The 25371-nt window shown below is 35.4% G+C and overlaps 5 protein-coding genes across 7 annotated transcripts; 2 read left to right on the forward strand and 3 right to left on the reverse strand.

Annotated features, from left to right (window-relative positions):
• Window positions 1-4229: 4229 nt before the first annotated feature.
• Window positions 4230-9254, reverse strand: LOC111795834 (extra-large guanine nucleotide-binding protein 1-like). The gene is made up of 8 exons (XM_023678436.1): window positions 7667-9254; window positions 7432-7569; window positions 7239-7340; window positions 6980-7150; window positions 6037-6223; window positions 5680-5921; window positions 5120-5283; window positions 4230-5034 (listed from the first exon to the last, which is right to left on the reverse strand). The coding sequence occupies exons 1-8, from the start codon at window positions 8783-8785 to the stop codon at window positions 4440-4442; spliced, it is 2718 nt and encodes a 905-aa protein (XP_023534204.1). The 5' UTR covers window positions 8786-9254; the 3' UTR covers window positions 4230-4439.
• A 1981-nt stretch (window positions 9255-11235) lies between these two features.
• Window positions 11236-13590, forward strand: LOC111794378 (cold-regulated 413 plasma membrane protein 2-like). Its single transcript, XM_023676350.1, has 4 exons — window positions 11236-11463; window positions 11854-11961; window positions 12048-12118; window positions 13127-13590. The coding sequence occupies exons 1-4, from the start codon at window positions 11288-11290 to the stop codon at window positions 13378-13380; spliced, it is 609 nt and encodes a 202-aa protein (XP_023532118.1). The 5' UTR covers window positions 11236-11287; the 3' UTR covers window positions 13381-13590.
• Window positions 13591-14817: 1227 nt separating this feature from the next.
• On the forward strand, window positions 14818-17456 carry LOC111794676 (mitochondrial import receptor subunit TOM6 homolog). Its single transcript, XM_023676783.1, has 2 exons — window positions 14818-15101; window positions 17088-17456. Exon 1 carries the CDS (start codon window positions 14925-14927, stop codon window positions 15087-15089), a length of 165 nt encoding a protein of 54 aa, XP_023532551.1. The 5' UTR covers window positions 14818-14924; the 3' UTR covers window positions 15090-15101; window positions 17088-17456.
• Window positions 17457-17889: 433 nt separating this feature from the next.
• Window positions 17890-19894, reverse strand: LOC111795257 (probable NAD(P)H dehydrogenase (quinone) FQR1-like 1). The gene is made up of 2 exons (XM_023677564.1): window positions 19084-19894; window positions 17890-18446 (listed from the first exon to the last, which is right to left on the reverse strand). The coding sequence occupies exons 1-2, from the start codon at window positions 19602-19604 to the stop codon at window positions 18215-18217; spliced, it is 753 nt and encodes a 250-aa protein (XP_023533332.1). The 5' UTR covers window positions 19605-19894; the 3' UTR covers window positions 17890-18214.
• Window positions 19895-21133: 1239 nt separating this feature from the next.
• On the reverse strand, window positions 21134-24420 carry LOC111795258 (deSI-like protein At4g17486). 3 transcript variants are annotated; one of them, XR_002815179.1, is made up of 5 exons: window positions 23996-24420; window positions 22221-22474; window positions 21778-22065; window positions 21224-21689; window positions 21134-21173 (listed from the first exon to the last, which is right to left on the reverse strand). XR_002815179.1 is itself a non-coding variant. In XM_023677565.1 (4 exons), exons 2-4 carry the CDS (start codon window positions 22420-22422, stop codon window positions 21451-21453), a joined length of 729 nt encoding a protein of 242 aa, XP_023533333.1. In that variant the 5' UTR covers window positions 22423-22474; window positions 23996-24420; the 3' UTR covers window positions 21202-21450. The 3 variants fall into 3 exon arrangements, 2 of the variants coding, with proteins under 2 accessions (XP_023533333.1, XP_023533334.1); XM_023677565.1 differs by lacking the exon at window positions 21134-21173 and having other exon boundaries at window positions 21202-21689; XM_023677566.1 differs by lacking the exons at window positions 21134-21173; window positions 23996-24420 and having other exon boundaries at window positions 21202-21689; window positions 22221-22764.
• Between the last annotated feature and the right edge of the window lie 951 nt (window positions 24421-25371).

The raw sequence follows: 25371 nt of genomic DNA on the forward strand, positions 1-25371 counted from the left end.
ATGGGATTTAAAGTTAGCATCTACCACTCTCATACGTTGTTGTACTAAAAAAACGACTACTTACAAAATGAAGTACTTTAATAAAACCCGACCTCGAAAGGGCAAAAATGGGAAGTAAAAAAGTAGGAAAGGATGAGACTGAAATAGCGAAGGGTAACAAGGGCTAAATATGAAAGTTTTAGCTCGATGACAAACAAACCATGGTTCGGAGGGATGTCGATGGTGACCGTGGTCCATAAGGCCAAGTCGACGATGGCCGCTTTTCAAGGTTTAAATTGTTTGATGACTTTAAGGTTTTTGGTCGGCCAATATTAATATGATCCTAATTTGGCCCTAATAGACTAAAAATATTTTGAAAAAAAAAAATAATAAGATATTTCGACCTAACACGATTACATGAATATAGAGACCTAAAATAACTAACGTGTTAGTTTTCTAAACCATCGATAGCTTTATTTGAGATATTATATTGAGAAAACGATATGTTCATATATTTACATAGACCTAACTAGGAGGAAAGTTCGTATATGATTACATCTAAGGAACTGTTTGAACAATTCTTTTTTTTAGAATGGTACCAGACCCCGTACAAATCGAGAAATGGTATCAGAGTAGTACCTCTTCTAGTATGACGTGGTTCGGAGACGAACCAATACGAAAATTGGTGGGCATGTGACACCCGAGTAAAAGAGGGGTATATAAATAAACCGAGACCACATCTGAATGAGAGCAATCATGAGCATAGAATGACTAAAAAATACTTTTTAAAAAAAATCTAAAGTCGCCATCTATACCAACTAGATGAACTTTTTTTTTTTCGTCACTCGATCATATGAACTTCATAATTAATCATGCTTTACTTTGAGCAATTTTATGTTGGATGACCTCCCGAGAATTTTACAGATAAATGAAAATAAAACATGTTGGAAGGACTCGTGTTCGTGTCTAATTCAAATTTTTTTATTACGCGTCGAGAAAAAAATGGGATAATATCTAGAAAGATATTTAAATATCAAATGAAAGAAAAGATATTTAAAAAAATCCACAATTATTCATTTGGGTCTTAATAATAACAACTTTATATTAAAAAAAAATATTTGAGACATTTAATTTTAAAGTATATGGGCCCCACCACAAAGCCACATCACCCCCCACCCTTATCATCTTCTCAACCCCTCAATCACTTCAAATAATGCAAAAATGGTCCCCACACCCATATTCCCTCTTTACCCCTTTTACAAAAATTATATAATCATTAAAACGTACTAAAAATATTATAATATTTATTAAGGTTATTAAGTTCCATTAAAAATTTAAATATTAGATTAATAAAAACATTCTTAAACTAAAAAAAATAAATATTTTATTATTAATTTTAAATAAAAATAATTAATATTTTCAAAATTACTTTTAAACTAAAAGAAATGATTAATATTTTTCAACCTTTAAAAAAATCAAAAATATTTTTACCACCATCAATATCACTTCTAGAAAAATACCCTAGCAAGTCCGACTTTCATCCTACACCTCATTTTAATCGAGGCTCTACATCTCCTCTTCATCGAGGCTCGACTCTTTTATCTTTTGAAGTTCTTTGTTCGACATTTGAAGATTTTATTGACATATCTAAGTTTAGGGCATGACTCTGATACCATGTTAGATGAACATGACTTGAACAATAGTATGATATTGTCCACTTTGAATATAAACTGTCATCGTTTTGCTTTGGGCTTCCCAAAAAATCTCATCCCGACATAGATAATATTATTTGATTATAAACTCATAATTATTCTCTAAATTGACGGGGACTTACATAAAATAATTGGGATTTAATTTTAAAAGTGGGACATTTTTTAAACGGTATATGATATTTTTCATTATAGAATATTCGAAGCTGAAATTGGATGTGCCATTGCAGCCCTGTTTTTTAGCAGCTATCTGTCTATATAAATCTCCCCCCAACCGTTGCTCTGAATCTCATTGCACAATCAAGAACAATTAAAGCAAAAGAAGAGGAAAAAAATGGCAGCAATGGTAGAATCATGGATGAGCGAGCTGGGGAAATGGAAGAACAGAGTCGAAGCTCAAAAGAAGAAGCCATTGATGCCCAAATCCAAGCTTTGTCACCAGCGAGACCTCAAAGAATCCGAAAACAACGTTGTCATCTCTGCAGATTCCGATGACCGAGAAGCAACCTTGTCGGATTCCACCATTTGTTTGCTCATCGATCGCTTTGCTCCCTTGTGATGCGCCGCCGGAGAAATGGGTTCCTCTGTTTTTCTCTGTTTTTCTCTGATCTGCTTGTGATATGATGAATATATATATATAGTGTGTGTAAATGATTTTATAATCGAATTACGGCCGGCGCCGGCGTTGGGTTTGGCCGTCGTCTCGCCGCCGTGTTGGGAAGAGGAGAGAGGAGGAGATGGTGGTGGTTCTTGAGTTTTTCCGGCCGGGAGCGGTGGCGGGATCAGATGGTTCTAGTTCTACTCTGGCTTTTTGTTGTTGGATTAGTCCCCCAAAGGCCAAAACTTTAGTTACATGTACATATTTGTGTTAATAATTCTTAGTAAGATCCTATTTTTCGACTAATCTTTAGTACGAACCAATCGAATAGACAAGAGGGTCGGAGTTTTATGAAAGGAGAAGTGGAAGGAAAATACGCGTTAAGGAGGTCGAGAGTCGAGGCCGACTTGACTAGTTTTTACCAAGAACCAAAATAAATCGGAACAAACTTTTGATATTATAACAAAAAGGAAAGACCAACACAGGTCAAGACCGAAGATGAGTCAACCTCACTTAAGTTGAGATCAAGGACAAGGTCGAGGCTTGTTAACAAATCGTGGACGCCCACAGCTCATGGTCTTCTCAATTCATTCGTTTCTCGAGGCATTAGAGTTAAAAACTATTGATGATTATAAGCTCTTAAGAGGAGAATCGTACACCTCTATGAAGATTGAAATCGTTTCACCATAATTTCCTAAAACTCTTTCATAATTTCTAAAATCTTACTATACTAAACTCTTTTTTAATGTGTGACATACACTATTTAAAAATGTCACTAATATTTAAAACGGTCCTAAGTTTTAAACTTTGAATTAAAATTAAAAATAGTAATTAATTAATTAATTATAAAAATATAATAATAAATAATAAATAAATAAACTGAAAATGGTAGTTAATTGAGTGCCACAAGGTGCGCCCATGGTTTGGAGATGTCCTACTTACATGTCACATCACATGTTCTCTCAATTGCCTACGTGTTCTATGTGTGTCGTATTCTGATTTGTCCAAATTTTGTGTATGCCACGTCATTGTGTGCAATTAGTCTCAGTGGGTGCCAACTCACATCGGGGAGTTTCAGACGTGTCAGCCTCTAATTGGATTCACAAGATTACCTAATCGATGTATTATCCTTTCGTTTGTAAAAAGAATTATTTTTCTTTATTTTTTACATTTTTTTAAATATTATTTAAGGTAAGCATATTCCCCGACCACCTAAACTAACGAAACCAAACCATAAAGTTTAGGGCCGATTAGAGTTTTTTTTGTTCGGATTAGATTGGTTTAATTAAAAAAAAAAGAAATTGAGTCAAGACAATTTGTGGGTTAAAATTTTTAGGTCGAGTCAGTCTTATCAACCCGAAAATAGAGTTATAACTTAACCCATAACTTAACCCAGGTCGAATCAGTCTTATCAACTCGAAAATAAAGTTATAACCTAACCCAACTCAATTAATTCTACTATGCTTATAAGATTATTAACCAATCTTAGTGAAATGTTGTGACTGGTACAAGTTAGGATAAGCATTTTTTAAAAAAAAAAATTGATTAATTAAATTATTTCGGTTAATTTATTTATAATTAATAGCTTTTAGAATAATATTATCTAACACATTTTTACTTAGTTAAATATATAAGTTAAATTCAGTAAATAAATTTAGTTAGGATAGCAAGTTATGGATAAATAAATAAATAATTGATATCATTAATTTTAAATTGGATACATTTGTATAAACAGCTTTTTATTAATATTATTTTCACACTTTACTAAATACTTCAAAAACATATGCATGAACAATTAAATATTTATCGTTGAAAGAAAATTACTTTAATTAAATAATTAATATGAAAGTATCTATTATTTATTACAAATTTCAAATTTACCAACAAAATATATTTAACATAAGAGCTAATAAATCTATTTTCTATAACAAAGTTTACAAATCTACAAACACAAAGAAGACGTTGATCAATCTAAACGAAACAATATATGTCAATTATTGCTGAGTTACGGTCGCTTTAGGCATTACTAAAATCTATACATTTTAATTCTTCAGCTTTTTTTAATAAAAATATAAAAAATTTACAGAGGACAATCTAATAATTTGTGTTACACTAATTTATTATGAAGGAAATAATCAATTAAATTTGAATACCTATAAAAAGCTGCTTGCATCAGCACTGGCACTTGAAATTTCAGTAATGCTGATGTTAGGCTTGTCTACTTCCCATTTGATTATCTCCCTCGCATATCTGAGAGCTGCATTCACATTTTCAGGTTCCATCCCTGTAGTTTGTGAAACAAACAGCTTTTTGTCTGTTAGAGAATAGAACAATCTCTTGAATTTCACCGCTATGTACTGAAACGCTCGTTGAGCTAACGACGGGTTTGTGCTGCTGCTGCTGCTGCTGCTGCTTCTTCCGGTAGAATTTGGCGTGATCATTGGATTGAAGTCGTCGAACCACTCGCATTTCGAAAGAGGAACTTGGATGATTTTTTCTTCGAAGAGATCGAACTTGTTGAGTATGAGAAGGAAGTTCTTCCCACTCAATGCTCGATCGGTCACGATCCTTTCGAAGAGTTGTTTGCTTGCGATCATCCGATTGACTAAAACTCCATTGTCATCTTCGTCAAATTCGTCGTAATCGACCAGAGCAACACAAAACAGGATAATGCTCATGTCTTCAAACATGTCCAACAGTTTGCAGTTCTCTCCCAGGGTACTGGGATGGACTCGAATCAACTGGTACCTGAAATTACAAGGCATGAAGTTCTTTAGAAGATGGCTTCATATAAATGTCTAACAAAAATCCATTAAGAACGTCAAATAGCAACCTTATTGACGAGTCATGCTGGTAAGGTGGATCGAGAAGGGAGTCTTGTCGTGACTCGGGGAACGAGAACTCCATGTCACTGAGGCTCTTACATGAGGAGATTCCCTCGGCATACAAGATGTCGTTGTCAGAAGGGTCATAGTCTGCACTTGAAATGTCAACAGCCTGCGTTCATAAAGAATGATGATCGCAAATCATGATCTAGTCCAGTATTCACAAGCAAGTTATCAGGGGAAAAGTCATGGCTTAAAAGATATAGATAAATTTATATTATCTCATATGGGTTATTAAACTTTGAATGTTGTATTTATTTAATTGTTCTAATACTTGAAAAAAAATTTCTAAGTTCCTAATAATGTTATGTGAACTTCGTCGATGCCTAAACTTGTTTAAATTTAACTCGTCAATTGAAATTATACAACCAATACGTCATGCAACTGTTAAACTGATATCACTAAACTTTGAAGTTGATGTGATTTATATTCAAGATGGCCAAGGAAGACAGAGAGAAAACAGTGTTTATCACCATATCAGATAGAAGGGTACGTTCTATAAACTCACCCGATCAAGGAAATAAGTTGAAACTCTTGGGAGCATTTCTAGTTCGTTCCTTCTACTGTATGTGGCTTGAAACGCTTCGTCCTTCAACAACTCTTCCACTGATTGGGCGTACACACGGGTAGCTGCTGGGAATGTTGTCTCGAAGTAACCTGACACTACGACTTGAAGAAGCCAGTCGGCGAACACTTTCAGCTTAGGGCCAAAGGAATAGATGGTTTTACGCTCAAACTGAACGTCACTCCCTGTAACCACAGAACAGTTCCATACTATACACATTAATCATCTGACTAGTGTAGTTAGGATGATATCATAATCTATTGTTAGGGAAAACCATCTAAATTTTGAATTACAACATACCTGATGCTGATGAGGTAGACGGATCATTCACAGGTTGCTTATTCTTCTCATCCATCAAAATTTCTTCTTCAAAACGTTCCCGTCCTTCCAGGAGTATACTAATATACCAATACAATTTTCTTTGAATCAGGAACTTAATGGCTTGACGCTCGTCATCAGAGAAAGGAACTTTATATATTTGCTTGGCCTAGATTGAAGAAGTGATTAATGTTCAGAAAGCATATAGGATAAACATTTCTATATTAATATTATTTGTAGGGCACCAAGAACAGGGAGGTTGAGATATTGGGTGAAAATAAGTTAAAACGTCAGATGTAAAAGTGGTGTAATTCAAGGACATGAATCTCAACTACAACCAAGAAGGAACCTCTCTTGAACAATAATGTTTAAGGATTGACGACATATTTTTTAGATAAGAAAACAAGAACATGGCAGATTTCCAAAGCCTGTTCCCAAAAATTCGCATTTCATGAGGCAGGCACCCCCGGAATGCACCTTAACGGATGGTTCAAAATACACAAGCTTGAATAAAAACCTTTTAACTTCATGCATTCAACTAAGTAGTTGACACAACGTATAAATTACACACGAGAAGCAAATCATATACTGGTATAAATTTTTCGCCTGCTTACTCAACATACGACTTTTTCAGGCAAATCATTGAACTTTATTTATGAATTGAAACTATTTATTGAAACTCCGATCGAACAAGAAGAAAACTAATATTAAGATTAACATCATAAATAATAAGAATGTCAGCACAATCACAGGTAGAAGTCACTGAAGCATAAAATGCAATAATACTTCAGAAACCTACCAGAATTAGCCTTGGACAGTTTTTTTTTTAAATGTATGTATAGCAAAAAATGGACCACACCTAAAATCGGGTCAAATTATAATTGTTCAAGTTGATTCTATACTAATAAGATCAGCTAAGCCTTACCTGCTTGAATATGGTACTCGTGCCAGATTGGTCATGGCCAACGAGTAGAAGTTTATGAAGCATTTTCGGCTCAGGAGAAGAACTAGCTTTATCCACATTTTCCTCTCCAGAATGAACAGAACAAGAAGGAATAGGTAAATTAAAAACGGCACATGCAAGCTTCGTTGTAGGCTGCAAAAAAAAAGTGCATTTATTATTCTCGGAAGTTCGATAAATAAGATAGAGCACGAGAAAGTAAACAATATCGCATGAAGTTTACCTTGTCCCATATTTTCCCCCCATTGTTCATTCCCTCTTCCTGATATGATCCATCTGCGCTAACCCAATAAGAAGGTCTTCCTTCACAAGGTACTCCAGCCAGCTGCAAGCAACATGATCTCATTTGTGTTATTTGCACGTTCTTGTAATTTAATAAAGCTAAACTAAATATGAACACTGGGTGAATTACCCACCTTCAATATCCGCAGCTCTTTTTTCGTGATCTCTCGATTGTTGATGCAAACATTTGTATTGCCATTGCTAGCATCCCTCTTAATGCGACCTCCAACCTCTAGATGGGTGCTAACTATCTGACACGGTCCACGTCCTTCCTGTTTGGTTAAAAACAGAATAAGAAGCTTGTTGTGGTGCAAAACACTTCTTTAACATGCCCAAAAGATAAAATGAAAGCAATCAAAGAGAAAGGACCTTTCCCCAGAAGCCCGATTCTTTGTCATACCAATATCGTCCTGGTTTTAGATTCTTTGGTGGCTTTTGGCAACTTCGCAGCATAAGCAGTTCCTGTCGACTTAAAGGATGGTCATTGATATAAACAAGTCTTGCAGGTATCTGATTTATTTCACACTCTTTTTCCCGAGTCAGAGTGTTCTTAACTTCCAAGTCAGTAAACAGCCTCTTGAGCACTTTAGTGCACTTACCCAGGTTGTTTCTTCTTGATTCATCAATCCTGAACCCAATACAAGTGATACACTTTCTTCCTTCTGGCATTGATCCCATTGCCCTAATTACACAAGCAATACAATATTTGGCTCCACAGACAATACACTCTTCCTTTTCAGTGAAACGGTTTCCTTTAAGGCAGTAGTAGCACGATCCTTTCTTCCCCTTCCTTTCAGCTCTTGGCATGTCATGGATACTTTCAGCATCAGATTGACTCGATTCTGCCTCGTCAGAAATCGTGCTGCTGCTCGAATGGGGATCCAGAAAAGTAACAGCTGATGGCTTCCTGCCATGCCAAGGCTGGATTTCATTTTCAACTTCCTCTTCCCCTCTTACAGCAAAAATCCCAGAAGACGAGCTCAAACCCGATTCTGCCGATTCTGAATCACTCGAATTCGTGTAACCTTGAAAATCCTCTTCATTCTTAATTTCCAGTGATTCTAACCCGCCTTCTAATCTTCCCTTTAGCTTATTGAAATTCTCAAGTTCACCAGAACTTTCAATGATATCACATTTATCTTTCCCATTATCTTTCTTATTGGCATCAAGGCAAACAGGCCCATCTTCCTGGATTTCAGAGGTTGAAGAAATCACTAAATTGGCTTTCAAACTTGAGCTCCTACTAAATTTACCAACGATGGGTTGTATAACTGGAAGCGATGATACATCATCCCTGAACTGAGACGATGAAACAACAACAGAAGCAGTTGGAATATAATCGATATTGATAGGAACTGCACGGGGAATGTCGTAATTGATTCCAGGACCTGTATACTCAATTGCAAAAGAATATTCAGGGTTAAAATCCTCATTACCAACCGAAGAAGAAGGCTTCTCGTGAAAAAACTTCTTCAGAAGCCCATCCATATCTCGCCGATTAAACAACACAAGTCAAACACAGAGCCAATGATTCTAACAATCACATCCCACAACTCATCAAGCAAGAACAATTACCCAAACCCCCAAAAACAGAAAAAACAATCAACGAATCAACGAATCATCGAATCATCGAATCCAAATCAATTTCTCCATGTGAACTGCGAAAAAATCACGCAGAGGAGAAAGAAACTCCAATGGAAATGATCCAGAAGTTGCAATTCTCCAGTTAGTGGGAACCCATAATCAAGAAAGTCGAATAGGAAGACTTTTAGACAGTGGGGCTCATGGAAAATGAGTCTCCAAACACGAATGCCATAATACTCAGTCAACACAAAGACTGCAAAGAAGACTTTGATTACTCAAAATAGTGTCCCATGGTGGAAATCAACGCGTTGGAGTAGATCGAAGAAAAACCAACAGAAAGAGACAGAAAAAGGAAATTTCCGACGGTCATGGCCAGTGGTAGGTCTTAGCTATTATTATAATCATTCTATGTATACAATACGTCAAATTTGAAAAGGATTTTTCGAGTATTACCAGTTCTTTCTTCCACAATCGCGTCCCCACTTGCATTTATTTATAACTCGATTTGAAAGGCGATTTTGAACATTCTGNTTTTCTACCCCTTCTGGTGTTGCGTTCTCCTCCCCAACCAATGTGGGATATCACATAAAATGATTATCAAACAAACACAAAATTAATATNCCATGGAGAAACTGTACCGAATTTCCCATTCTTGAGATCTCGCTCTCGAAATTGATTCACTTCTCTTCGAAATTGATTCTACCGATGATTCTACCATAAGAAAAATTTTAAAAAGATTAAAATATATTTAAAGCACTTTCAAAGGGAGTATTTAACTATTAAAAAAAAAAATAATGTGTCTTTAATTCTTAAGGAACTGTTTTTAAATTAAAAAATAAATTAATAAAATAAAAAAAATAATGGCCATTAATGCCATGATTAGTTCTTAATTATTATTATTTTTTAATGATCACTATTATTAACTCAAAGACTTTATATTTGGCTTAATGATTACAAATATGAATACAGTCCCATTGAATGGGCAATTTGGTAAATACATTTTCTTATTAAAAAAATTATTTATTTATTTTTCTGTTTTCACACTAAATTTCAATAAAACTTATTAAATTAATATTTGCAATTAGTTTCTTTTTTAAATTTTAATTTTGTTTCTAAAATTATTAAAACCATGGAAGTTAACAATTTAATTTCCCCACCTTTTTTAAATTAATGTCGGTATTAATTATAGTTGAAAACTAAATTTGTTTATTTTTATGGTTTAAGAAGAAACAAATCTAATAAAAACATTATTAATATCTTTGAAATTAACTGATCCTAATTTAATTTAATTGGTTTGTAAAAATAATAATTGCCCACACGGCCTCATGTCTACTCCCTTCGGACGTCTTGTTGACACTCGTTCATTTCTCTAATTGTTGTGGGACCACCACCAAATCCACTCCCTTCGTGGGCCAGCGTCTTTACTGGCTTATCGTTAGTGTCTATCCCCTTCAAGGAACAACCTCCTCAGGGCCCAACGTCCTTGTCCTTGTTGGAAATTCACTCCCTTCGTGGCCTAGCGTCCTTATTGGCACACCGCTCGTGTCTACCCCCTTTAGGGAACAACCTCCTCAGGGCCCAATGTCCTTGTCCTCATTGGCACTCATTCCTTTCTCCAATCAACGTGGGATCACCACCAAATCCACCCTCTTTAAGGCCCAGCGTCATTACTGGCACATTGCCTCGTGTCTACCCCTCTTCAGGAAACAGCCTCCCATCACCCCGTGTCTGACTTTGATACTATTTGTAACGACCCAAGCTCACCGTTAACAGATATTGTCCTTTTTGGGTTTTCCCTTACGGGCTTTCCCTCAAGGCTTTAAAACGCGTCTGCTAGGGAAAGTTTTCTACCCCTTCTGGTGTTGCGTTCTCCTCCCCAACCAATGTGGGATATCACATAAAATGATTATCAAACAAACACAAAATTAATATTTTTTTAGGAACGGAAAAAACTATAAACTAAAAATTGAAATAATTATCAAAGGAATTTTATAAAGCAAAATAATATTTAAGAAAAAAAAAATAGAAAACCCTTTATAAAACAAAATAAAAATAATAGATAAATGATAGACGTGGACAAGAACTAATTTGCCACGTGTAATTTAAAAATAGGTGAATTATATTATAACATATAATGTTTACAAGTCATCAGAGATTAAAGGGCGGGAAGGAATTTTAGTTTCACAAGCCATATACTTAATTTGTCACCATAAAAATAAAATAAAATAAGAAAAATCGAGAAGCCCACGTGGCTGACAGATCACATAATTAAAATATTGGTCCACGTGGCATCTTCCAATCAAAACCGTATCTGTCTGTCTCACTGCTCTGCTCTTCTTCTTCTTCTTCTTCTTCTTATACTTCTGTAATTTCATCAGATCGGAAGATCAAAGCGGCCGTACTGAAATGGTGAAACCGAGCTACTTGAAAATGTTGACGGATTCTGACGTTTCCGATCTTATCTCCTCTGATCTTCGGGAACTTCGTAACGCTGGTAAAAAGCTTGCTACACACGTCGTTAAGCTTAGTGCTGTGGGTTTTGGCGCTACTTTCCTCCAATGGATTGCTTCCTTTGCTGCTATGTATGTTTCTCTCTCTCATACGACTTTATTCCTGCTTCATTTAGCGATGTTGTTGTTTGTGGTTCGTTGCTGACGGTTGATTGTTTTAGAGGAAATTTTAGTTGTGAGAGGCTAATTTTCGGTTTCTGTTTCGAGGAATAGTTTGTGTTTAGTGATCGATTTTCTGTTTAACTGAAGTGATTCGTTTCTTGATTTAGATATTGAACTGATTTGAGGAATATGAGAAGGATTTAGTTAGGGAAATGATTACTGTAACCAAATGTTCGTTTTGGTTTTGACATCTGCTTGATCTTCTTTTAGGTTTTTCTGGATCATTTCGATTCGACTTCGATTCCTTTCTGTTCATATTATTGTACACTTTTGCAACTTGAATTTGTTTTGTGAGTGCAGTTACTTGCTGATTTTGGATCGAACGAACTGGAAGACGAATATACTTACCTCATTGTTGATTCCGTACATTTTCTTTAGTCTTCCTGGTTTGATTTTCGGTTTTCTCAGGTGATCATCTCTATAGCAATTGGCTCCGAATGAAGTTCCCGGAATTACGCTTCTGTCGTCTCTAACTAAATTGCTTTCTCTTGCAGGGGAGAGGTCGGAAAGTGGATCGCCGCCATTGCTGTAGTGCTGCGTCTCTTCTTCCCACGTCGATTCCCAGGTAGTTTCAGGACTCAACTTGATTACAGAAATTACAGAATTCAGTTTCAGTTTATGAACTACAAAATATTCTGGATGATGAGTTTGTTGAAATAGATTTAGAGCCATCAGTAGTTTTGATTACTCTCTTCTTCCTTCTGTTTCATTTTGGATGACTGCTACATTGACTAGTTTTCTATTCTCCTTTTCATTCCTCGTTAAGAACTTTTGAAATCTTAACAATGAAGAAGAATCATTATCAAACTGTTTAACATCTTTGAGCTTGTAAAAAGTTCGATAGATCTTAAAGCATCAAAATGATCAAAAAGTTTAGTTGAAGTATACTACCATTAGGTATTTAACATCCCTTCGAACTTTCTTTTTGTAAGGAATCCTTCCCAACAATCCTCAATAATCCTCCCCTCGAACAAAGTACACTATAGAGACCTTCTGATGCTTATGGAGCTCTCGAACAGCCTCTCTTTAATCGAGGCTCGACTCCTTCTCTGGAGTCCTCGAACAAAATACACCCTTTGTTCGACACTTGAGTCACTTTTGACTGCATCTCCAAGGCTCACAGATTCTTTATTCGACATTTGAGGATTCTATTGACATGGCTAAGTTGAGAGTATAGCTCTGATACTATGTTAGGAATCATAGATCTCCATAATAGTATGATATTGTCCACTTTGAGCATAAGCTCAGATGGCCTTGCCGGCTTTCTTAAAAGACCTCATACCAGTGGAGATATATTCAACCCATGATCATTCCCTAAATTAGTCAACGAGGGATTCCTTCCCAACAATCCTCCACACTTTCATTTGCTTAGTTTGAAGGAACAAATAACATCCCAAACCTCATCCATAATCAATTATTCTCCAATCTAATAGCTTAAGCTTTCAGTAAATAGAAATTTCACATCGTGTTGAAGTATAGTATGTCCTGTCTAGTTAGCAAGCTTAAGAGCCAAAAGAATTAGATGTCAAACTGAATTATTGCCACTCCCTTCTCTCATTGCCTGGAAATACAGATTGGCTTGAATTGCCCGGCGCTTTGATACTTCTAATTGTGGTGGCTCCGGGGTTATTTGCGAGCACCATAAGGGGCGACGCCATCGGAGAAGTGATATGTCTGATCATATCATGCTACTTGCTGCAAGAACACATCAGAGCCTCTGGTGGATTCAGAAACTCCTTCACCAAAGCCAATGGCATTTCAAACACCATTGGCATTGTCCTTCTCTTTGTTTTTCCTGTCTGGGCTCTGTTACTTCGCGTGCTTTGATTGTTCCCAAATGCAACTACGCATTGTTCTTTGTATTTGTGTTGGGAATGTGAGCTGTGAGCTGTGAGCTATTAGATTTGTTTTAAAAGTTGTTCCAAGTTTTTTCTTTTGCCAATTGGGTGTTGCATTTTAGGTTGCATCAGTGTAAAGTTTATTGTAAAAAGTTTGTCCGTAATTGGTTTAGAAAATAAAAATTATTCAATATGACTGCTACTTCTTACACGGTTAGATGTATATTATATAGATTTTTTTTTTTTACCGATCTAACGGTCTAAAAAGGAATTATGAGTAAATTAATCATCATAGTACCAGTTGGTCTATAATAATCTGACTTGGTTAAGTATGGGAGAAAATCTTATTTTAAGATGTTAAATTAATTAGCATATATGTTTGAATTTGTCAATAATATAGCATTATCATAATGTTTTCAAAAAGAAAACAGAGTAGGTTTAAGTCTCACAATATTACATCATCAATAGATTTGTTATTTTATATTATAAAGAAGTTTGAGGAATTCTTAAATGTGTTTAAAAAGTAATTCACATAAAAAAAAAAAATTAAGTTTCAGAAGATAAATACTTGTGTTGGTGTCGAAGCTTCTCGGGTGGTCTTAGAACAATGGTGAGCAACGCGACCTATGACAACTTATAAGAGAAGAATTCGAACACTGGTATGGTGTTGTGTCCAATACACTTTAATATATTATAGTAAAGAGTTGAGTGTCACAATCATACTATGAAGAAAGTAGGTTGTGATATTCCTGTAGAAGGATAAGAGGACGATGCATCATCTAACACACACTAAAGAGATGTGCATTGAATCCAAGCTGAGGCATAAGTGAGGGAGATAGCGATGTCAACATGAAGGACAAAGATATATTTGATAAGGGGTTGGGTAGGGCTTCATGCCTTAACTTTAAAAGTCGGGGTTCTTGAAGGAATTTCTACCGATATGAAAGATGAAAATCCACCAAATACAGTGTCAACCGAGCATCAAACAAAAGCTCCACAACAACGAATGACCATCTGCCAAAATTATGTCGACACATGCTAAGATTGGAAAATGCCACGGAAAGCCCTTTAAAAATAATAATTTAAAAGAAAATTAGAGTATTTTGTATTAATGGTGTGAAAATAATCAATTTTTTATTTGGAGAAAATAATAATTTAATTTTAAAATAAGTAATAAAAATTATTATTTTGTGTTTGATATGTATTTCAAATTAAAGTGAAAATAATAAATTAAGTTTAAAATAAGTAATAAAATTAATGTTTTATGTTTAATAAAAAATTTAATTTAAAATTTTGTATTTAGGACATCGGTTAATTTTTTTAAAAAATAATTTAAGAGTATAAAGATTAATTTTATAGGCTAAATAAATATAAAGGGTTAAATTGGTAATTTAGTATAAATAAATAAAAAGTGGTCAAAATAAAGCCTTCTGGCTCGGCCTTAAACCCACACAACAAATACCCAAATTTCAGTCTAGGGTTTTATCGTCGACTTCCGATCATCCCTCTGTTCGGCTTACGAGAAAGCGAAAAATGTTTCCCGGAATGTTTATGCGTAAGCCCGACAAGGCTGCTGCTCTCAAGCAGCTCCGATCTCACGTTGCTATGTTCGGCGTATGGGTTGCTGTAATTCGAGTTACCCCCTATGTTCTACACTACCTTTCCGACGAGAAAGAAGAACTCAAGCTCGATTTTTAGGTCATCTCTAAGGTATTTCGAGTCTATTGGATTTTTAAGGTCTAGATTTCTCTTTACTGTCTAATGTTTCGCTATTGAGAAACGATGTGAATGCATCCAATTTTGACTTCTATTTTATTTCCTGATCTATTTACTATGTGCGTATCATCATCCCTTGGAAGTTTGTTCGAATAAGAAAAAATCTTGTTTCGAAATAGATCTGTTCTTGTTCGATTCGGCGTTTGAATGAACGATTTCTCTGCTTCATGTTTATACTGCCGTTTTCTGTAGTTTTTTGAATTTTTTTTGTTGTTAATTCTACACATAGGCAATTTTTTTTTTTTTTTTTTTTTTTTTTTTGAGAAACGGTTGATTTTGTAAACTTAGCCTCTTAGCAGGTTCTGTATGTTAAATATTGATGTATCTGTGGTTTTACTTATTCATTTGTTTTGAATTATTTGCAATGTTTTCTTTGCTACTTAGCTAAAGACACTGAGAACCATGTTGAACTAATTATACCTGAAGTATTTGGAACAAAATAAGTGATTGTGCTGCATTGATCATGTTTCGTTTTGCTAATTGCTGTTTTGGTTGGAATATTACATTAAATTTAAAATCTGTGTTCTTCTCTGTTGCTTGACCTCTCTCAAAATGCTTTTAAAAGGGTGCCATTAGTTTATACCCTCTTACTGTATATGAGCATATGGCTTTCCTGATATTCTGAAGAATTTAGAGATCGAAGAAGATTTCATAGCTTGATTCCTGCTCAGAGCATTATTAGAAGTTGTTTATCAACAATAACATAGTCGATAGGGGTACTTTTGAAGACAAATCAAATGCACAATGCCTTCACCGAAACTCACACTCACAACCCATACTGTTGAGATTCGAGCCTGCAACATGTAGTGTGGTTGCATTTTTGCCAACCAAATGAGCTAAACTGTTTCGGTAGGGATACTCGAATGCAATGAGGTTTGAAAAAAGAAATATATGAGTATGCTAGGGAATCCAAGATTGCGTTGTATTTGATAATTCCTTTCTGTGGAGGATCCGCTGACTGCTATGATATGGAAATTGTAACGGCCCAAGCCCACCGCTAGCAGATATCGTCCTCTATGGGCTTCCCCTCAAGGTTTTTAAAACGCGTTTGCTAGGGAGAGGTTTCCACACCCTTATATAGAATGTTTCGTTCTCCTCCCCAATCGACGTGAGATCTCACAGGAATGGAGAAATTTAACAAGTTTTAGTTGATAGGTTTTCTGCTTGAAAATGAAATTATATGCAATATATTTAATCGATTCACCTTCTGGTTGGTAGGAAACTAAAACCACCTCTATGCTTCATTCCAATGTGATTGATTTTAGGTTTCAGTTATTCCTTTTCTCTGGTGATACTGATATCTCGTAATGATTTATGTTTGCTGAATCCATAGATAATTTTTCTTTGCCCGTCATCCCCCTGTGACTATCACGTATCAAAAAGCAACATTGCTGCTTATGTGGACTCCATGTGCTTATCAAATGGAACATGGCCCTGTTAATCTTGAAGCCAAGCCTAGGCTTGCAGTAATTTGCTTGACCACTCTCTACTCTCTCCTATTCTCCTTTGTAACAGTCCAAGCCCACCGCTAGCAAATATTGTCTTCTTTGGACTTTCCCTTCAAGGGCTTTCCTTCCATGTTGGAGAGATTTCGTTCCCCTCTCCAACATGGGATCTCACATCCACATTCCTCCATTTCTTTCTTTAATTGGGTCAACCAGTAACTGTTTTTCTCCCTAATTAGTTAGCTGAGGTTAGCTTTGTTTATTTGTATTGCTGTTATATAGCTCACTTTTTCAAGACAATAAATTGAGGTTAGTTGTGTTTCTTCATATGGCGGGTTATGTATATAGCTCACTATGCTCAACTTCCTTCCACTTCTAGTTATTGATAACCTTAACTTTGTGCTACATGCCTGTGAGTATCTATACTCAGATTTGCACAAATCACTTACCAATCGTTCCTTCATTCTTCGTGCAGTTTTGATTGGACCATGGGGTGAAGGCTTTCCAAATCGTAACTTTCTTTCTTCCATTGATTCATTGGGGAAAAGGGGGACGGAGAGGCTTTTTCATCTTTTTCATTATTTTTCAATTTTGCTCTTTCTATTGGATCATAGGCTGGTTATTATCATGTGATGAGACTTGAAATCGTTTCATAAAATCTCAGGTTGGCTTTGTAGAATGTGTTAATTTAAGATGCCTGATGACACTCTTCTTTTCTGCAGCTTAAGTTATTAGCCTCAATTAATTCTCTATTTTAAACTCTCATTAGGAATGTATGATTATTTATGTAGATCGCATAAACATATCCTTTAATTAACCTTATAAAGCTAGCTCTAAGTTGTAACCAATTGATGTCACGTAAATTTCCAATTTACTGTGTTTTTCAGTTAATATTTATCATCAGTATATGAAATGTGTGATGTCATTTTGTTTAATCATTCATATGTGATTTTTGTTAGATGTGCTAAATTTTGTGCCTTTCATTACAAATTTCAATTTCTCTACATATATACATATATATATATATATATATATATATATATATATGGAGAGAGAGGTTGATAGGTTTTGTAGACGGTCGATCGAGTTTTAGTTCTCTATAGCTTGGGTCGACTAGCCTGCTACAAAGTAAGTGCAGCTAGCATGAGACTAATATGGATTGATTTATCCATGTATTTGGATTGATGATTTAATCTTAATGTTTTTGGTGATTAGACAATATAAGAATGATTAGGTATGACACATAAATCGGATTGTTTCGTAAATTATTGGTTATGATGACATAGAAGGGGTATGTCACTACTCGAGGGGGAGATGAAGAAACTGAGGGTTAGCTCGGGGAAAAGAAACGTTCCAGTTTAGTGCACCAATAAATCTACATTCAAATGTCGAAAAGAATAAAAAAAATAGGCTAAATTACATTTTTAATCCCTGTGTTTTACTTTATTGAATCTGTCATTCGATTAAAGCTTATCGAAGTACTTCCTAAGCTTTAAATCAAAAGACAGAAACACCAACGGCGATGATAGAGAGGGCGTGAAGTTGAGACGTTTTAAAGCGTCGAGACTAAACGAGTAATGGACCGAGGAGGAGAAGGGTTAGTCAAGAGCGGGGGAGAGATCTTTTAAGTAAGGTAGCCATGTACTTACCTTGATGATGAGCAAGATGAAGCTCAGTTGAAGAAGGAGGTCTTGAGCCATCACCAGAGAGAACCCCAGCCCCATAAGGGGACCCTCCTCTAATGGTGTCTATATTCGTCATTTCACTCCCAAATGTATACCCTATTGGAACATATACCATTCCATGGTGTGCTAGAAGACTCACTGCTGTTAAACTGCACACACAAAAAAAACATATCATACATCTCAATTTACCATTTTACCCTTTTAACCATTGCAACGACAAACAACCAAAAATGACGTCATTTTTTTTTTTTAAAGTTTTGAAGACCAAAATAATATTTAAATAAAATATTAAATGTACAATAATTTAACCTCTCGAAATTCTCTCATTCTCTCAAATTTCATTTGAGTTACCGTTGTTTTGATAGTATCCTTAAAGAGGGTATTTTCAAAATATTTTAAAAAGTTTAAAAATATTTTAAAAAGTTTATAAATATTTTTAAAACCGTCTTAATCCAAAACAAACCGGAGAAGTATTTTATTTTATAAGTTAAGAGTATTATTGAAATTTAAAAGGTTAAAAGGTCTTTTTCTTTTTTTAGATAAAATATAAAATTGTTGAGTTTTTTTTATTAATTTAGCTATAATTTAAAAATATATATATATTTAAATTAATTTTTAAATTTTAGCTTACAAATATATGTGTGTGTATATATATATTAAAGGATTTGATTTCTAATTTAATTTAGCAATTTTTAAAATTTTTTAAATTAACAGAAGAGAATGAACTGTAATACCAAATGATTGATGGCACTGTGAAAAAGAAACAAAACCGACGAACCAACTTACGCCGTCGTCTCTTGGCCGCCGCCCTGGGTTCCGGTACTGACGAACAATCCGGCCGGAATGCCGGCCAATCTCTGATCCTTCCAAAGATCAATCGTCGAATCGAAAAACGACTTCATCTGCGCCGCCATGGATCCATACCTCGTTGGAAATCCAAACAAGAATCCGTCCGCCTCTACCATCTTCCCCACCTCAATCACCGGCACACTGTCGTCCTTCGCCGGAACTTTCATCTGCTCCAGCGTCTTCGGCGGCAACGTCTCCGGCACCTTAAACAGAACACCTTCAACGCCATCAACCGAATCGACTCCTCTCTTGATCCTCTTCGCCAATAGCTCGATGTGACCGTACATCGAGTAATACACTATGAAGATCCTCAGATTTCTCGCGATTTCTCCGGCCGGATTGTGAGATTGAGCGGCGGATTTTTGCTCCTGTGGCGGCGGAGGATGATCGGGATCTGGATCGGAGACGGCAATCGATGCTCTGTTCTTGCTAGGTACGCATCCACCGCCTTTGCCCATTTTTTTTTTGAAAATTTGAGAATCGGAAAATCAAGAGGAGTTTTCGATAATTAATTGATTGATTGATGAGAATGAAGAGGAATTTGAACGAAGATTGGATTGGACTTTGAGTTGACTGGATGATGATTATGTTATAGGTTGATTGATTCAATTTTTAAAGTTACAGGTTGTTCTTTGACCAGAAGAGGCAAATTTGAAATTTATGGAAAACTTGTTCTTCATCGTTATCAGATTCCGATTTTTACACCAAAAAAAAAAAAAAAAAAAAAAAAAAAAAAAAAAAAAAAAAAAAAAAAAAAAAAAAANAAAAAAAAAAAAAAAAAAAAAAACCCTAAACCCTAAACCGATCCGGAGTACCAACGTAAATCATGTTGGATTGGGTTAGATTCTTCTTTTTATTTGGGTTGAATTGAATTTTTTGAAAATAAAAAATTTGGGCTAGTTTGCAGGTTGATATTTTTTAGGTCGGGTCAACCTAACCAACTTGAAAATCGGGTTACAACCTTCCCAACCCAACCCTACTCGACTTTTAAGATCATACAAAGATTAAGAATATTTGACATTTGTAACCGATATTAATTATGCATTGTGACATGTGAATGTTTAATATTTGAGTTTTATGATATTTTAGTTGTTAATGTAACATGTATGGTAGATAAGTAGATTTTTTTAAATGATTAAAAAAAACAACCCGACAACTCAACCTAACCCAACCCATAAATAGAGAGTTAGGTTAGGTGGATTGTGAACGATTACTCGAGTCACCAACCTAACCGACTTGAAATTTCGATTTAGTATAAAAGATTTCTCCAACCTAACCCGTGTACACCCCTAATTGGATTTGCTTCCTGCTTCAGTGTAGAAGATTTCTATTCATATTGTTTGCATATTTAAAAACTCGTTATTAGAAGAATTAACTAGTGACCGAGAAATTACTATAAGCTTTTTAATTTGATACATAGTTATCTTATTCTGTTAATTGTGTTTGGATTCAATATGAATGATTTACAGCTTTAATTTGAATGTACAGTTGACTTTTATCAAATATTTTTATAAAAAGAAAATTGTGTGAATTAATTATTTTAATTTATTTTCTAAAAATATTCTGTGTGAAAGAATTTGGCATAAAATATTGGTGGGATTAGGAATGAAATCATGTTCAGCATAAAGCTGTAATGAATGATTAATAAATTTCTATCTCATATTCTTCTCTTCTTTTAAAAATAGGCTTTTCAACAGCTGTAATGATCCAGTTTTCTGCTGGAAGAGATTCTTTTCCAAGTTTGTATTCTCGACACAATCTAATTGGTATACCTTCTCGAGTCATTAGTTCACTGCTAGTAGATATTGTCTTCTTTGGAGTTTTCCTTCAAGGTTTTTAAAACGCGTCTGCTATAAAGAGGTTTCCACACCCTTGTAAAGAATGATTCGTTCTCCTCCCGACCTATGTGGTATTTCACAATCCACTCCCTTCAGGGTCCAGCGTCTTTGTCGGCACTCGTTCTCCTCTCCAATCGATGTAGGATCTTATAGACTTGTAACATAATACGTTAGCCGTTCCAAGAAAAACTATGTAAGCTTCTGCTAAAACAATGATTAGCAAAGAGAGGAAGAAGAACAGCTAATATACATTGAAAGATTCCTAAGCTCTACTAAAAGAAACAGTCAATGATTAGAACAAAGCCTCTAAGAGACTAAGAAACAGAAGAGAAAAAGAAAGAGATAAATCAAAGCCTCTGCTATCAATCCTCAAACCTCAGACCAGTCAGCTCCCATGGCTATTATCTCGAGAACTCGAAGAACAAACCTCGTAAGAAAGTTCGGATTGAGGTAAGTCATCTTCCCCTTACTTGAACGACCAACTTTTGGATCGTTTCAGTTCCCATGGAGGTAGGCAGCCTTTATAGTGAGAGTGTAGAAACAGTGAAGATATTGAAACTTCCTTCTGATTCATAGAGATTGAGGATAAGCAACCGAAACCGCTTCTTAGTCTTTTCTTTTCGCTGTCCTGTCCCTCAAATCCCGGGTCGTGTTGCACGGTTGTGGCCTTGAGAGCTTTCGGGAGTATGCAGTTGCATTTGGAACCTGCAAAGAGTGTTTCTGGTTTAAAATCACATAGGATCTAGCATGAAATCGTAAGTATTCTGGACAAGGGAAACGACGATGCACGTACCTAATCTCGCAAGCCGATTTATCCATTTCGGTATGCGTTTCCCAGTTAGCTTTCTGCATATATCCTCACAGAAATGGTTGCAATTCTTCACGATCAAGTGATACGAATCGCCATGATAGTTTGCAGCTTCACACTCCATAAAGTCTCTTACTTGGATTGGGTCCAAGCAGGTCGTACCGATATAAATCGACTTCCTAAACTTGAATCCAGGGCATGTCCGAGGTTCGACCTCAAAGATACCACTCGTAGGATAGTCGTGGGCTCCAAACGCATATTCAACCCCGTAAACTGTTAACACAAATAATAACTTATGGCTACAACTTATATAACATAATCTTAAGAACATCTACAAGATCAACACAGATCCTTTGTCCAAAAAAGTGAGAACAAAATCATCGTTCACGATTTAGATATACGAACGAAAGAGAAGTAAACTAACCAACCTTCTATGCCGGAGTGAAAGATGCCGAGACCAGCCCAGTAGATGTAGCCATTTGCAGGTGTTAAGTCATACACGTTGAGATAGACCGGAGTTTCGCCCGGAGTACTGGCAGAGGTCTGAAGTAAGCACAAATTGTTGGCTGGTTTACCTCTAAAATGAAGAGACTTAAAGTAATGCCATCCATTCTCTGATCCTCCTTTCATGGTTGATAGTGAAGCCAGGAATCAATTGGCTCTTAGTCTCCGCCTGTAAATTCTGGAAACATATGCACACACTTTACTTCATTAAGTTATAATATTGAGTTCATTTCTTTATCAAAGTATGAAATCATGACAGAAAAGACACCACAGACGGCTACATAGTAGTATAACCTAATTCATACGACTCGTGACCGACGTTTTCGGTCTATCTCGGCAAGCCCCAAGGAGCCCTTTTCCTTCAAGGGAAAGCTAGTGCCACAAAGTATAATTCTACTGTTCTTTCTTCTTTAATAATTAGTGTAAGATCACACATCGGTTGGGGAGGAGAGCGAAGCATTCTTTATAAGGGTGTGGAAACCTCTCCCTAGTAGACGCGTTTTAAAGACCATGAGGGAAACCCCGAAAGGGAAAGTCCAAAAAGGACAATATCGACTAGCGGTGGGCTTGGGTCATTACAATTAGGCTATTGCATTCACTTTTTCTTGAGATCTAATGACGTCTCAAGCTCTCTATGATCTTTTGCCCATTCCATTGTCCTATATGACCCCGGTTGAGGAGGAGAACGAAGCATTTTTTTTATAAGGTATGGAAACCTCTCCCTAGTAGAGGCGTTTTAAAAACTTTGAGGGAAATCCCGAAAGGGAAAACCCAAAGAAGACAATATCTACTAGCGGTAGGTTTGGGTCATTACAATTAGGCTATAGCATTCACTTTTTCTTGAGATCTAATAATGTCTCAAGGTCTCTATGATCCTATACGCCCCCGTCCCGTCAATTGGGTTATTCGAACTTCAATGTCGGGTCGACTATCTACCTAGGACATGACTAAGGTCTCTGTAGATCCAAGAAAACTAGAGGAAATCTAAGTAGTCCCCTCCAGTGGCAAATTCAGCTCCATCTTTCAACCCTTTTTGGATCTTTCAACACAAGATTCCTTGTATAGTTCCACAAGCAAAGCCAGACCATATAAATGAAAAGTAAAGGAAACATAAACATTCAAACTCAAATCCACTGCTAAAGAATGCTGAATGATTCATTACGAAATTCATCATAACTTCCACATAATGATTCCAAATCCAACCAGATTATGTCAAGATCCAAGCTATGAAGTCAAACTCTTGAGTGTACTTTGTTCGAGAGCTCTAGAGAAGTAGTCGAGCCTCGATTGAGGGGAGGCTGTTCAAGGGCTCCATAGACCTCAAGGAGACTGTATATTATACTTTGTTCGAGGGGAGAGTCGTTAGGAGGGAGTCCTACATTGGCTCATTTAAAGAATGATCATGGGTTTATAAGTAAGAAATACACCAAAGTGGATAATATCATACAATTGTAGAGATCTGTGAATCCTAACCGTTCAAGAACAACAGATTAGCAAAGAAATCAAGTGGTGGGTGCATTAGATAAGCTTCACATTTCAACAAAAAAACGAAAACAAGCAGAACCCAAGTGGAAAAACCACAACACACAAACTCCACAAAACAAAACCAGATCAGATTCAGAAGAAACCCAGAAATTCAGAAAAGTTAAGAGAAACCCATTTGTCAAAAGCAAGAAACAATCAAAACCCATGAACATACCTTTTCGTAGCCCCAAAAACAGCCATCAGAGAGTGAAAATGGAGAAACCAGAGAGCAGCAGAAGCATGGCAGCCATTTCCAGAGGTCCCAAAGGGGGCGATGGAGCGTGTGGGCGACTGGAAATGCAGAGAACCAGAGTCCTTTTGACGAAGAGGACAGTAAAGAAAGGGGAAAACGAGGGGAAATTTGCAAAGGCAGATGGGGTTTGTTCAAAAATCGATGAAGCTCGTGGACAGCTTGTTGAATTTAATTAGAAGATTGAAGACGCGAATTCCTATTTTCATTGAGCTCTTCTTCCTTTTAGTATACCCTCCCAGCTTGGTCCCTTTCCAGTACAGTTGCAGTCATTTTCACTCCCTTTTTTTAGATAAAATAAAATAAAATAATCGTGAGTTTTCAAAGGAATCTGATTCTGTATCCACTCTCAATTTTTGTTTCCATCAAAATTTAGAATTTTGTTATTTATTTATTTTTTAGTTATTATTATGAAATTTGATTTAAGATAATATATTTTTTATTTTTAGAATTTTATTAATGATATATTTTATTTTATTTTCGAATTTTTTTATAGAAGTTTATAATTTAAAATTTTTAAATGTATTTAGATTTTAAATTAAACAAGCTTTTTTCTAATTAATTTGGAATTACAACTAATTTTTTAGTCTATAAATATTATTTAAACTATAATTCAATTTCTAAATTGTCTGTTAATTAGGTAATTTATATATATATATTATCCACCAATTTCTAAGTTAAAATGGTTAAAGTTTCAAACTTTTTTTTTTTTTTGGGTAAAAATTACTGTTCAATTTTTACTGCAATGATGTGACAACAATATTTTATTTATTTATTTTTTTTTTTTTGTTAAATACAAATGTTTCTCTCTCCTCTATCTTTCTCCCTTATTTTTGTTAAATTACTCTATTTTAGATTTGAATTTATTTAATTTTTAAAATTTTTAATTTTATGTTTAAGTTGGTAAAAATTAACTATTTAATAAATTTTTTAATAGTACACAAATAATGAATAATCAATGATTTATTAAACACGAAATTAAAAGCCTAAATTTGAAGACGACCATGATTTATAGGTACTTATCTACTTGAGCTATTAGAGCTCCTAGATCTAGTCCTTCAACTTCTTACGTCTTTTAGAAGTTACTTGAATTCTCCCCGACCCTTTTTTGGATCTTCATTAAATTTGCTTTGCGGTGAGGATTATCAATCTTAACTTCGACCTTGATTTGCAACTTTTTTTTTTTCTCGATTAGGTTTTGCCAGTTTGATCTTACCCTATTGTCCTTCCAAGGGATGACTATGGCCTTAACTTTGGCCCCCGACACAGTTTGGACAATGAATTTTACTTCTTTCCCACAT

The sequence above is a fragment of the Cucurbita pepo genome, chromosome LG05, assembly GCF_002806865.2.
Source record: "Cucurbita pepo subsp. pepo cultivar mu-cu-16 chromosome LG05, ASM280686v2, whole genome shotgun sequence".
NCBI classification, from domain to species: domain Eukaryota; kingdom Viridiplantae; phylum Streptophyta; class Magnoliopsida; order Cucurbitales; family Cucurbitaceae; genus Cucurbita; species Cucurbita pepo.

Excerpts from the sequence above, each read along its gene's own strand:
- LOC111795834 (XM_023678436.1), bottom strand. The coding sequence starts at position 8,785 with ATGGATGGGCTTCTGAAGAAGTTTTTTCACGAGAAGCCTTCTTCTTCG. Across the intron at positions 5,922-6,036 it reads GTCTACCTCATCAGCATCAG|GGAGTGACGTTCAGTTTGAG; the intron begins GTATGTTGTAAT and ends CTGTGGTTACAG. Across the intron at positions 5,035-5,119 it reads CAGCATGACTCGTCAATAAG|GTACCAGTTGATTCGAGTCC; the intron begins GTTGCTATTTGA and ends TTGTAATTTCAG.
- LOC111794378 (XM_023676350.1), top strand. The coding sequence starts at position 11,288 with ATGGTGAAACCGAGCTACTTGAAAATGTTGACGGATTCTGACGTTTCC. Across the intron at positions 11,464-11,853 it reads ATTGCTTCCTTTGCTGCTAT|TTACTTGCTGATTTTGGATC; the intron begins GTATGTTTCTCT and ends TTGTGAGTGCAG. Across the intron at positions 12,119-13,126 it reads CTTCCCACGTCGATTCCCAG|ATTGGCTTGAATTGCCCGGC; the intron begins GTAGTTTCAGGA and ends CTGGAAATACAG.
- LOC111794676 (XM_023676783.1), top strand. The coding sequence starts at position 14,925 with ATGTTTCCCGGAATGTTTATGCGTAAGCCCGACAAGGCTGCTGCTCTC.
- LOC111795257 (XM_023677564.1), bottom strand. The coding sequence starts at position 19,604 with ATGGGCAAAGGCGGTGGATGCGTACCTAGCAAGAACAGAGCATCGATT. Across the intron at positions 18,447-19,083 it reads GGCGGCCAAGAGACGACGGC|TTTAACAGCAGTGAGTCTTC; the intron begins GTAAGTTGGTTC and ends TTGTGTGTGCAG.
- LOC111795258 (XM_023677565.1), bottom strand. The coding sequence starts at position 22,422 with ATGAAAGGAGGATCAGAGAATGGATGGCATTACTTTAAGTCTCTTCAT. Across the intron at positions 22,066-22,220 it reads CTTTCACTCCGGCATAGAAG|TTTACGGGGTTGAATATGCG; the intron begins GTTGGTTAGTTT and ends TTGTGTTAACAG. Across the intron at positions 21,690-21,777 it reads AAATCGGCTTGCGAGATTAG|GTTCCAAATGCAACTGCATA; the intron begins GTACGTGCATCG and ends CACTCTTTGCAG.